This window comes from Eublepharis macularius, chromosome 2 (genome assembly GCF_028583425.1).
Source record: "Eublepharis macularius isolate TG4126 chromosome 2, MPM_Emac_v1.0, whole genome shotgun sequence".
Lineage (NCBI taxonomy): Eukaryota > Metazoa > Chordata > Lepidosauria > Squamata > Eublepharidae > Eublepharis > Eublepharis macularius.
The window spans coordinates 62,820,047-62,833,705 of NC_072791.1; the positions used below are offsets into that span (position 1 = coordinate 62,820,047).

At 44.1% G+C, this 13,659-nt stretch overlaps 1 protein-coding gene across 1 annotated transcript in view; it reads left to right on the plus strand.

Annotated features, from left to right (window-relative positions):
• Positions 1-13,659, plus strand: part of RYR3 (ryanodine receptor 3) — a 479,585-nt gene that overhangs the window by 425,051 nt on the left and 40,875 nt on the right. Inside the window, exons 87-90 of the mRNA XM_054969918.1 lie at positions 1,812-1,940; positions 2,785-2,889; positions 11,255-11,336; positions 12,270-13,591. Of these exons, the coding sequence (XP_054825893.1) occupies positions 1,812-1,940; positions 2,785-2,889; positions 11,255-11,336; positions 12,270-13,591 (1,638 nt within the window). The remainder of the gene's footprint in view (positions 1-1,811; positions 1,941-2,784; positions 2,890-11,254; positions 11,337-12,269; positions 13,592-13,659) is intronic.

Genomic DNA, 13,659 nt, shown 5'->3' on the forward strand with positions numbered 1-13,659 from the left:
TTGATTTCAGTGGACTTAAAAGGGTGTGACTCTACTTTGGATGGCAGTATTAGTGTACCCAAAGCACACATGCCTCTTAGGAAGATTTCTCAAAACTTACTGCAGGATGTTCAAACTTATAAACTCTAAAAACTGAGCCTCTTCCTGAAGGAAAAACATACAGGTGAAAAACTAAAGAGTTTGTTCAGTTTTGCTAGCAAACCAAAGCCTATCTTTTCAAGGAAACTGAGCCACAAGTCATTAATGAAAATGTTGTTGCCTGTCTCTAACAAGTGTGTGTCATCTGAATGACTGAGTTTAGGATAGGAATGCACAATACCAGGCTGTCATGTGACACCATCATCTTAATACCATCAGGAACTGACATGCCCACTGTCTTGTTAAAGTTCCATCAGCCAATCTCTACCTTTTGTAGGCGAGTGCTGAGAGCAGGAGGAAAGCTAGGAGGCAAGGCAACAAAATACACAAGAGAACCATGATGGAGTTAAAAGAGGCCACAACTTTATTGATTTACAGCTTGCGGAACATTGGCGCCACATAGGGCACTGATCTGAACATAGGCTGACCCGCCTGCCATCTGATGATCACCACACCCTCTCAGACCCCATATGGGGAGAACCATGGGATGACAATTAGGGGGGTACCACCTGGGTGTGCACCCCTGTGTGTATCCCCTACCATCTGGAAGTGAGACGGACCTGACAGCCTCTGAGCTGGGCATGTTCCTGCCATGCCCCGCTCTCCAGACCCCTTAAGGGGATCCCCATAATAAGGAAACTGAGCTCACGGGCCCTGTTTCCCCCCCAAACAGATCGGTGCCCAATGCCCACACTGCCTGATCTCTCCAAAGTTGTGACAAAAGGGAGGGCTGGATGGGATGCTGGTCAAGAGCCAAGTGTCGAGGGGCAAGAGCCGCCTCCCTTTAAAAGAAGCGCCTCTCAGTTCCTCAGTCGTCTTCCTGCCCCTCGCCGCCTGAGCTAACCTGCTTTGATTGGCTGGCCCTGGCATTTGAATCTGGGCTGTGCGGGCTCTGCTTCCACCAAAGCCGCTGGAAGCCCATGCTGCTCTCAAATGTGGTGGCCGCCCAGCATCCTGCCCTCCTCCTGTGTGGCCTGCAACAGATCCCGCCAGTTAAGTCTGAGGGTCTGCATTTCTGGTGTTCTTTCATCTTTAGACTTGACCTTCTCCAAGAGCTCCCGGAGGACCAAAAGCTGAATTATTACTGCCTCCCTCTCCCCCCTGTAGCCTCCCTAAAAAGTTTCTCCTATGGCTTAGAGAACACTCCAAAAGAGTTTGGGGGTAAAAATGAGTGTCTGCAATAGGAAAGAAAGTCAGTGAAAATTCTTTTCCCATGCACAAGCTGAGTGCTCCTATATTCATAGAAAGAGAACTTTGGGTTGGACCCATCATTTTTTGCTGCTTGTTTTAATTCCTTTGCTATTGTACTTCTAAAACTGAGAATGCAGCCCTCCCCCAATGGATGTTTAAAACTGCCTGTATGTGAAATGGCGTTTAGTTGATCCCTATGGAAATGATGGTACTTTTGAGTAGATTGTTTTCATTGTGATTTCCAGTATAGTAGTTTTTATAGCAATTCTATAATATAGGTGAAATAATAAAATATTCTTTATGCTCATTTATATTTTTAGAAAATCTGAGCATATATCCTCCAGCTAATGCCTGCTGGTAATCAAATTATAGGACTATATAAAAATAACATAAAAATGCAATGCACAGTCTACAATTTCCTAATGTTTTGAGTAGGAGCTCACAAAAATACAGAAGAAAAAGTACCTAATATTTATTCTTAGGAATCAATTAGTGACTTCTATTGGTACTACTCTGGAAAGGATGTGATTGACGAATCTGGGCAACGTAACTTCTCTAAAGCATTGGCTGTAACCAAACAGATTTTTAATTCACTTACTGAATATATACAGGTAAGCAGAATTTTTTATCTGTGTTGTGAAGAGTATATAAATGAATGTGGATATGGGAGAAATGCAAAGCTTCTGAAGAGAAAAGGAGGTTAGCATTGTCTCTGCTTTCGGTAGAATGTCATGATCAATATTAGGTGTAGAAATGTCTCTGTATATACAAAAGGGAAGTTGCTATTTGTAAACAAAATAATATGGTTTATTATTGTTAACTGCTGTTCTTCCCTTCTATTCTGCACATTCCCCTCTATTTAACTAGTAGTGATGGAAAAGAAACACGCACAAACACCCCAAATTCCTTTCCTTTCATTCCCTTGCTGGACCCTTGGTGGAACATCAAATCACTTCTGACCAGTAGTTTAGATGCAAGGCGTATGAAGAATCTATCCTTGTCACCCAAGAGCAAAAATGATTTTGTAGTAAATAACAGCCACTTCCAGAGTGATCAAACAACTATAATCAATATTCACCTGATATTCAGGAAGATTAAATAATATCTTCCTGCTAGTGCAGCCCCTCCAGCCTTTTTCCTCCAGCCTTTTTCCTCTTCTTGGCTTCTTTGTTCTGCCCTTCTACAATTTCCCACGCTTACGTTCCCCCTTCCTGTTGTCCAACATTCACAGTGCGATCCTAAGCAGAGTTACTCCAATTTCAATAGGCTGAGACTGTGGTAAGTGCTTAGGATTGTACTATCAATTTATTTATTTATTTGAATAAACACTTGAATGCAAATTCAGCTCTATTTCTTATGGTTTAGAATGAACAAAAACATCTGAACAGTTTGTATATTTCTCTTGGAAACAGATGCCTTGGGTTGAGGTTTAAAGCATTTCCCCCTTAATTTTAGGGTCCTTGCATTGGAAACCAGCAGAGCCTGGCGCACAGTAGATTGTGGGATGCAGTTGTTGGCTTCCTTCATGTTTTTGCTAACATGCAAATGAAACTTTCACAGGTAAATTTCATTATACAACTTTGCAATGTGTGTATAAAATAAACATAAAATGCAGTAAAATTGATACCAACAGCATAAAATAAAGACATGCTGTGTAATTCCTGATATCTTGTTAATAGACATGCTTAATTGCGTTACTCTATATAGGCATTCCATTTCTAAAATTTCACTGGAATGATGTTTCCTGTAATGCATGAAGTTAAATTTGCATTAAAACTAGGGGAAAAAGAAAACATGTTAATCGTATATTTTATAATGCTTGTTTAGCTTACTGCAATTTCCTTTGATAATATAAATATAAAAAAACAATTGTGTTCAAACCATCTGTATATTAATTTTCCCCAGATCAATCAACATCTGGGAATTCTATAACCCTCTGTATAGCTTCTAAGTACCCACATGCTGTTAATCTGTTCAAGGACATTACAATAATAATTATTTCATTCAGTTGTGTTTTAGGAAGCAACCAACTCCCTAGCTGGTTTCCTGTATTTATGGGGAATCGTACATTTTAATGTTTTTAGCAGTTTGCTCTTCAGATTCTTATTTCTTGCTTCACTGTCAACTTACACCTGTTTGGACAGACCATTTGTGTTCCTTTTTCTTTTCGTTTGGGCAGAACTTCCATTTTTAAAGAAAGCCTTCTTGTTTTTTATGGTTTCATTTTCTTTGTTCATTAACCACTCTGGCATCCTCTTAGTTTTGATGGTACCTTTCCCAGTGTGTGATATACCAGCCGTAACTAAGGTTAGGTGGGACAGGATCTTTTTCAACTGCAGCCCTAAAACTGTAGAATTCCATTCATTTTAAAGCAGAAAATGACATTACAGGTTTTCTCCATTTGCAAATGGAGGTCAACAAACAGATTGTAAAATGGGACAAGGCCAAATGAGTCATTCAGGAAACCCAGGAATTGCTCTGCTACCACATACCCAAACACTTTGACCCAAAGGAGTAAATTTAATATGGACACATCATTGGCCAGCATTTATTTGTTTAGGGAAGGCTTTTCAGTTGTCCATTTCAGCACTTTTAAAAAATTTCTAAGGCTGATGCATTTATGGTATTCACCAAATGAACCCTTACTTTTACCCTGACAAAACTTAACTAGCAAGTTGTGACAGAGTACAACTTACAAACTGTGTGCTTTCCAGTCTCCCCAGATTTTTTAAAACTTTGGTTGAAGAAACTTCCAAATCTATCCATGTAAAACTGACCAGATCAAGCTTCTGCTGCATGATCTGCATTTCAACTGTCTAGTGAGAGCAGAGCTGAGATATTTTAGCAACAAAAATGCACACGAAATTTGATTGCCAGATCACTCTCATTTGGGGATTCTAAATAATTTCACTTCAGCTGAAAAGAAAAGTTCTTACCACTGTCCCTTCAAATGGGCTCTGTGGCATGCTCTGTCTGATTCAGCATGAGTCTTCCACTACTGAGGCTCAAGTGTTCCACTCACTGTGTTGTTCTTCTAACAAATCACCTCCCTTTTGAGAAGTTTCCTCGTCTGAAATCAAATGTGAATGAGTTGAACTTTGGAAGCAACTTGCCACTGACATACATGTTGAACTGTGGTCACTGTTCCCAAGTGGTTCATCAACATTTTCATCTTGCACCAGGTCTGAGTAATGATAAAACAGGGTTGACATACCTGTAACTTTTGTTCATCGAGTTCTTCTGTGCTGACACACATGGGACTGTGCAGGCGCAGGCCAGCCGCCGGAAGATTCTTTACTGCTTTTTTGCTCCGAAGGGGCCGTTGGTCGCGAGTGCACAGTGACCGTTTCCCGCCCAAACGGTCACGTTCCCAACGGCGAGCAACGGTCCCTTCCCTCAGTTCTCCCTTGCCGCTGCTACCCAGTACATGAAGGTAGTATTTCTGGAATTCACAGCGGGGCAGGAGGGAGGGATGTGTGTCAGCACAGAAGGACTCAATGAACAAAAGTTACAGGTATGTCAACCCTGTTTTCATCGTTGTTCTTCTGTGCCTCCACACATGGGAGAGTACCAAGCTTCAGACAATAAGGAGGCAGGGTGAAGTCCAACTCTATTATGTACAATAACCATCTGTAACAGGAACAACAAAATAAGTAACCGTGTTCAATAAACATATTCTCACAAATGCAATTCTCCATCATTGGAGTAAAACATTCTGTCTTCTTATGAGAACAAGGAGTGAAGAATAGCCCTTGCTACTGCAACATCTTGCTCTGCATTGACATCCATATCATAATGTTTTACAAAAGTTTCAGCAGATGACCACGTAGCCGCTTTACAAAAGTTAGTCAACGGCACACCCCTGATAAGGGCTGATGAAGATGCTTGAGATCGTGTGGAATGGGCCTTGATCACCAATGGACAATCTACCTTGGCCAGAGCATAAGCCTTACTAATGGCCGACACTATCCATCGTGACACTGTCTGTGACGATGCTTTGTGCCCTTTGTCTTTACTCCCAAAACAGACAAAAAGATGGGGACTATTACGGAAATCTTTTGTCCTGTCTAAATAAAAGGCTAAAGCCCTCCTCAAATCTAATGTGTGAAGGGCCTTTTCTCCTTTAGTAGATGCCTGTGGAAAGAACACAGGCAACGTGATTTCTTTTGACAGGTGGAAAGCAGACACCACCTTGGGCAGGAACTTAAAGCATGGTCGCAGAACCACCCTATTAGTATGAAAGCGTAGAAGTGGAGGGTCAGCCCTAAGCGCTGTGAACTCGCTGACCCTCCTAGCAGACGTAACAGCCACCAGAAATGCCACTTTATAAGACAATAAGTCCAAGGGGCACATAGCTAGCGGTTCAAAGGGCGGTAGCATCAACCTTGAGAGCACCAGGGATAGAGACCATTGAGGCACTGGTGGTGACACAGGTGGGTATAGATTAAACATTCCTTTTAGAAACTGACTAAACTTGTAATGCGAGAACACTGTATGGCCGTCAACCTGATCATGAAATGCAGAAACAGCCGCAAGGTGCACTTTTAGGGAGGTAACCCTAATCCCTTGGTCCTTCAGATGACATAAGTAGTCAAAAATCAAGCCTAAAGGGCAACTAAAAGGCACTATATTCTTTGAGACTGCCCAAGTCTCAAATCTAAGCCACTTGGCCTCGTAAGACCGCCTCGTGGAGGGTTTCCTTGCATTTAATAAAACTTCCTCCACTCGCTTAGAATAGTCTACAGGCGGGGTCATATCCGCCAGACAGTCAGGTGCAATTTCTTGGGCTCGTGGTGAAACAAACTCCCGTTCACCAGGATATCCTGCCGGGCAGGCAGACTCACATATATCTGTTTGGACAGCTGCAACAGCTTTGGAAACCACACCTGCCTGGGCCAGAAGGGTGCCACCAGAATGCAATCTGTATTGTCGTTCTCTGTTTTGCATAACACCCTTGGTTTCAGTGGGAATGGTGGAAACATATAGTGCAACTTGTGGGTCCACATAAATTGGAAGGCATCCCCAATAGAAAGGGGGTTGCTCCCTGCCCTTGAACAAAATATCTGGGCCTTGGTGTTTGCTGACATCGCAAACACATCTATGCTTGGTTGGCCCCACATCTGGAAGATTGGCCCAATGTACTTTACATTTAGTTCCCACTCGTGGTCCAACATGAGTACTCTGCTGAGGGCATCCGCCCGAGCATTGTCTGATCCCGCTACATGTATAGCCTGAAGCATCACACCATTCTGAATCACCCATTGCCAAATGAGAGTGGCCTCCCTGCAGAGAATCATAGATGCTGTGCCCCCTTGCTGGTTTAGGTAATACATGGCAGTCATGTTGTCCGTCTGTACCAACACCTGACGATTCTGCAAAAGTGCTGCAAGGGACACAAGTGCAAAACGTATAGCTCTTAATTCAAGGACATTAATATGTAGGTTCCTTTCTCTCTCTGACCACACATCTTGTACACATACCGAACCACAATAGGCCCCCCATCCCTGCAAGGATGCATCTGTGGTCACTGTAACCTCAGGATGCAGAAAGCCAAACAGGGCTCCTTTAAACAAATTGTCATCCGACAGCCACCAGTCAAGGGAGGACAGGACGACCCTAGGTATCAAGAACTTGAGAGATGGAGGGTGCTGCAGAGCAATGTACCTTCGCACAAACTAATTTTGAAGCGGACGCATATGCAGTCTCGCAAAAGGTACGACTGATGTAGCAGCTGCCATATGACCCAGTAAACATTGAATTGTGTGCACAGATTGGAAACGATTTCTTTTAAACATGGAAATTAATCCCCTCAGAGACTTAGCTCTGTCTTGAGGTAATAGTGCTTTACCCTTTACTGAGTCCAATACGGCACCAATGTAAGACACTTTACGGCTTGGTACCAGTTTTGATTTTTCAAAATTTACAAGCAGACCTAAACGTTTGCAAGTCCCGACTACTAAGTCCACATCTTGCAACAGCTTAGTCTCTGAGTCTGCCACAATAAGCCAATCATCAAGATATGGAAAGATGGTACAGCCATTCTCCCGAAGGAAAGACACCACAGGCGCCACACACTTAGTAAATACTCGTAGTGCCGTAGATAGGCCGAAGGGAAGCACCCTGTAACGGAACACCCTTCGCTTGTAAACGAACCCCAGAAATTTTCTGTGTTCCTCTAGTATTCCAACATGGAAATAGGCGTCCTTCAGGTCAAGGACAGCAAACCAAGCCCCTTTCTTTAACAAGGAAATTACTGCAGACAATATGACCATCTTAAACTTCATAACTTTAAGAAAAGCATTAAGTCCCCTTAAATCTAGAATGGGACGTAAACCCCCATCTTTTTTGGGAACCAGAAAGAAGCGAGAAAAGAAGCCCTTCTCAGACTCCTCATATGCCACTTCCTCCACAGCACCCTTGGCCAACAGAGACATGATCTCATCCTCTAGTTCCACCAAGGTATTATTCACAGCCCTTGATGGTGGAATACACACAGGCAGTTCACTGAATTCCAACCCATAGCCTTTGTTAACAATTGTTAAGCCCCATGAGTCAGATGTTATTGACTCCCATTCAAACAGGAAAGGCTTCAGCCTGTCCGAGAAATTCAGGGCTGCGGTTGCTTTGTTCTGTCAGAACTGCCTCCCTGCTCCCTGCGGATCTTTTTGCTGGGCCGGAGCTTGAGATGGACGGGGCTTGAATGGCCTACGCCTCCTTGGTTGCTGTGCAGCAGTGAACTGGCGTTGGGACGCGGGGTTGTGTTGGAAGTAGGGACGGTGCTGGTATCTTCCATGATACTGGTATGGATTGTATCTGGTCGAGTACTGTGGCTTAAATGCAGACCTCTCAGCTGAGGTCACTCCCAACGACCGAGCCGTCTGCCTATTCTCCTTCTTTTTCAGAGTCTCGTCCATCGTGCTGCAAAACAGGGAATCTCCCTCAAATGGCAAATTCTCAATCTTGGTTCTCACCTCCATGGGGAGAGCCGTTGACCGCAGCCAAGAGTGCCTTCTCAAGAGCACTGCAGCTGACATACCCCGGGCAGCAGTATCTGCAGCATGGCTCCCTGCGTTCATTTGCTGTTTTGAAAGGCGAACTGCTTCATTTTGCAGCAGGGACACCACAGCCTTCTTGTCTGCAGGCAAGTCAGCGACATAAGAGGATAGCTTCTCCCACAAGTATAATTGATAGCCAGCCATGATAGTTTGGTAGTTGGCTATACGGAGGCCCAACACCGAGATGGAGTATTGGCGTCTGCCCAGGGCATCAATCTTCCTTCCCTCCTTATCAGGTGGGGCAGAGGAGGAACCAGATCTCCTGTGCTGGATTTCATCAGCTATCAGGGATGATGGTGGAAGATGCTTGACAAGTGATTGCCACGTGCCTTGCTTGATCTTGTACATTTGCTCAATACGCTTCGATGTTGCTGGTAGATCTGAGGGCACTTTCCACACTTTCTCCACTCTCTCTTCCAGGCCTTCCAGCATTGGGAAGCCCACTGTTACTGGGTTCTCACCGTAGATGCGGCACAGCAGCTTGTCCTTTGTCCTAGGCACTGAGGAGGATATGTCAATCTCCAATGCCTTCGCCATGCGGGCCATCTGGTCAGCGTAGATACAGAGGTCCTCAAAAGGAGAACTCGTACTCGGACCCACGTTGTCATCTGGGGACGGTTCTGACACTGATTCGGGTCCATACTCGGAGCACTCGACATCAACCTCCTCCACATGAGAAACAGGGGCAGATGGAACGTCCATTGGGAATGGTGGAGGTAGCCAACCACGCTGCCTGGAAGTTGATGGTCTCAGATACAAGGAGTCATACCCCATCGGCGCACCTTTCCACTGGCAATGAAATGGGGCCGGGATATAACAGGCCTGATGGTGTTGCGAAGCCAGGGAACGCTCCGAGCCTGCACTCTCTTCCTCTGACAATCGGTGTTGGCTCCGAGTGGACGATTCTGGAGATGCGGGAGATGGCTTTCTGGCCGAGTGTCGCCAGATCCGACGATGGGTAGTCGGGCTCGGTTCCGATGACGGGGAACAATGTTCACTGGAGACCACAACAAATGCACCCGGATCCGGCACCTCCTCATCAAGGCCAGAACGGTCCAGGGAATTCAAGTGAGGTGAGGGTGTGCGTGGAGAAACCAACACCACATCATCAGCTGATCGGCACCGTGGGGACCGAGGATGTCGATGTTTAGACTTCTTCGGCTTCTTTGACGGAGGTTCCAAACTGGCTCTCGGATCCGAAGCCCTCTTGGCCGTCGACTTCTTCCCATCCTCCAGTCTCGGAGTAGCAATACTCTTCGGATCCGCTGTCGGAGCCGATACACTAGTCAGATCCGCCATCGGAGTCAACACGCCAGTCGGATCCGGTGCGGAATCTGGCTTGCTCTTCGGATCTGATGCTGAAACTGCGCTGCCATCTGACCCTGGCTTCGACACCGACTTTCCCGTCGGAGTCGATTTTGGAGGCGCTGTCTCCCTGGGAGTTTTTGGGGACTTTGCCATCTCTGATCCTGCCCTCGAAGCTGTCTTACTCGTCGGTCTAGATGTTGTCACTGACTTGGAAGACACAACTAAGCCCGCTCTCGAATCCCTCCCGGCTGGAGCAGGGCTTTGAGTGGCCTTTGGGGAGGACAGTGGAGTTTTCCCTGCTACTGAAGGGGGTCTCGAAGTTTCCTCACCATCCAACACTTTCTGCCACAGCAATGCTTTCAATCCCAGAGACCTCTCCTGTCTTGCTTTATGAGTGAATTTCTGGCAGATCTTGCATGCTGGTACATTATGACCCTCCCCAAGGCAAAACAGACACAGATCGTGTCCATCGGTCTGGGTCATTTTCATTTGGCACTGGGCACAGCGCTTGAATAAGGCCTTAGAAGCCATAAGGGGTCGAGATTTCGCGTCGTCAAAACAAGCCAGGTCAATACACACCGAGTCCAGAATTAGTCCAAATCAGTCAGAAGATGCGTTGTCCAAGTCCAAAATCCAAGTCAGTACCGAAATATCCAATAAGAAAAAAACACTCGATCACGGAGCTGTGAAGCTGGCGTTCACTTCTAGCGGCGGCAAAAAGAGAACTGAGGGAAGGGGCCGTTGCTCGCCGTTGGGAACGTGACCGTTTGGGCGGGAAATGGTTGCTGTGCGCTCGCGACCAACGGCCCCTTCAGAGCAAAAAAGCGGTAAAGAATCTTCCGGCGGCTGGCCTGCGCCTGCGCAGTCCCATGTGTGGAGGCACAGAAGAACCACAATGAAGTTGAAATTTGCAAACAGCATGACTAACTGACCAATGCATAGTAATTTATGGTATCTAAAACTTCCCCTTGTCATGACCAGAATATACATTTAGTTGATCAATATGAAGTTAGTTGAAGTTGGCCATTATTTTCTGTTTTGGTAACCTCCCTTAATTTCTTTTTCCATCTGAGAATCAGCCTCAGAATTCTGGTCAGGTGGACGGTAACAGTTCTGTAGAGGAGTTAATTCCTCTCATGTGTTCTGATGTAGTATTCTCTATGCCTCCTTTGATAAACAGCAATACCACCCTCAATACATGCTTCCCTGTCCTTTCTGTAGGGTTTATATCCAGGGATAACTGTATCATATCAATTTTGATGATCCCACCTGATTTCTGAAATGCTACTTACATTTGTATATAAAAACCTGTACCTTGTTTTCCTATTCAACTATCTTTGGACTGCACATTTCTCCCTATACTTCTTTGGTCTCCTTAAATGGCTGTCATTTTCTGCCATACATTAGAGCCAAATTCTAGCTTGTCTCCATTTAGATGACCTGGAACATTTGACATTAACAGAGATGAGTAGTTCGGACAGAATGCTCCTGAGTCCCTGGTCATTGTCTATGTAAAAAAATATTTTTTTAAAAAATAAAACTTTATTCTGTTTGAACTCTAGGATTCCAGCCAGATTGAACTGCTGAAGGAGCTACTGGATCTTCTGAAGGATATGGTGGTGATGCTCTTGTCCCTACTTGAAGGTTGAATCTGTTTAAAATGTTCCTGTTTCCATTGCTATGAATTTCTGAAAACCCTAAGTGTAAAATACCTATTTAATCTAATGTTTGTTAAACCAACTAAAATAATTATAATCATACATCTAATTCTGAACCTGGGCCACATATGGATAGAAAAAATCCAGAGAATGGGACCAGGTACATACATTGGACACTTTCCTACAGAACTGAAGGAACACCTAAAACTGCAGAAAAATCCCCAAAAGAAAAGAAAAATGAAAGATTTTGGTTAAAAGATTGAGATCTTGGCCATCCTTTTACAGAAGGAAGGAATAGCTGCTGTTTAAGCCAGATGGTCAGGGGAAGAGAACTAGGAGCTAATGATGGAGGAGCCCTCCTCCATCATCACAGCAAACTAGGCAGGCAGGCTGGTGGGAGAGGAGTGGGAGCTGCCACTGCACCCCTTTCCATCACTGGTGCTTCAGGTGGATAGAAGGGGAGGAGTGCAGGGCACTGCCCCCTGCTGCCGCCATATTATTCAGTTAGGTTGAGATGACACTGCTGCAAATGGGCAGGGGAGGGGGAGTTGTTGCAGCTTCACCTCACTGCAGCAGTGCAAACCAAGCAGGCAGAGGCAGAAGTGCTACAGGCAAGTGGGCTGGCCAACAAGTAGCTGGTTCAGTGAGCAAGCAAGTTGAGGAGGGTGGGATTTACCCCTCTGTAAGTCTTGTGTTCCAGCCCCCCCCCCACACACTTGTTTTGTATAACTTTAAATAAAAGGTGAGGATAATTACTAATTTATAATGTTTGAATGAGAATACTAAACCAAAAAGCATTTTAAAGCAAAAATATGTCTGAACATAACTTCTAATTATTTCTAAAGATAGGTATAGAATAAATTTGCTGTCAGAGCATTTATAAATAGACCCAAGTAATACTTTTCTACTTATTATATAGGTAATGTTGTAAACGGCACAATTGGAAAACAGATGGTGGACACTCTGGTTGAATCATCTAGCAATGTAGAAATGATCTTAAAGTTCTTTGACATGTTTCTCAAGCTGAAAGATCTGACTAGCTCAGAAGCCTTCAAAGAGTATGATCCAGAAAGTAAAGGCATAATCTCAAAGAAAGAATTCCAGAAAGCCATGGAAGGTCAGAAGAAATATACTCAGTCAGAGATTGAGTTCCTGCTGTCCTGTGCAGAGGCTGATGAAAATGACATGTTTAACTATGTGGATTTTGTTGAAAGATTTCATGAGCCAGCTAAAGACATTGGATTTAATGTGGCAGTGCTGTTAACAAACCTTTCAGAGCATATGCCAAATGATTCACGACTTCAAACTTTATTAGACCCAGCAGAAAGTGTCCTTAACTATTTTGAACCGTATCTGGGGCGAATTGAGATAATGGGTGGTGCCAAGAAAATAGAACGTGTTTATTTTGAGATTAGTGAATCTAGCAGGACACAATGGGAGAAACCTCAAGTGAAAGAATCAAAAAGGCAGTTTATTTTCGATGTTGTAAATGAAGGTGGAGAACAAGAGAAAATGGAGCTGTTTGTCAACTTCTGTGAGGACACAATTTTTGAAATGCAGTTGGCATCTCAGATCTCTGAATCAGACTCTGTCGACAGACTTGAGGAAGAGGAAGAAGATGAGCCATGCTACATAAGGGAAGTTGGAGAAGAGAAAGAAGAAAAGTCCCTTGAATCCATTTCAGCTTTTGCAATGGCATGTATTGCAGTAAAGACAAATGCTGCTGCATTTTTAAAAATGGTTAGATTAAAAAACTTAAGGAAACAATATAGAAAAGTGAAGAAGATGACAGTAAAAGAATTAGTAAAAGTGTCTTTTTCCTTTTTCTGGATGCTTTTCGTAGGGTTCTTTCAGATGCTCTTCACTATAGTGTGGGGCATTTTTCAAATTCTTTGGAACACTGTGTTTGGGGGTGGCTTAGTGGAAGGAGCCAAAAATATCAGAGTGACCAAAATACTAGGAGACATGCCTGATCCAACACAGTTTGGAATCCATGATGATATCCTTGAAGCAGAAAAAGCTGAAGCTACAGACCATGGGATCACAGCTGAAATTGTGCAGTTTGTAAAAAACGAAAAGGGAGAAACAGACATACTGTCAGATATTTTTGGCATTCATACAAAGAAAGAAAGTGGATCGAAACATGGTCATGATGTTGGCCTAGGGGATATTGCCGATATTATTGGATCAGAAACCCCTCCTTCTTTGGAAAGCACAACTCACAAGAAGAAAAAGGCACAGGTAGATTTAAAAATTTCTTGGAAAAAACTGGGGGAGATCTGCTTGTATTGTGGAAGTGCTCACATGGC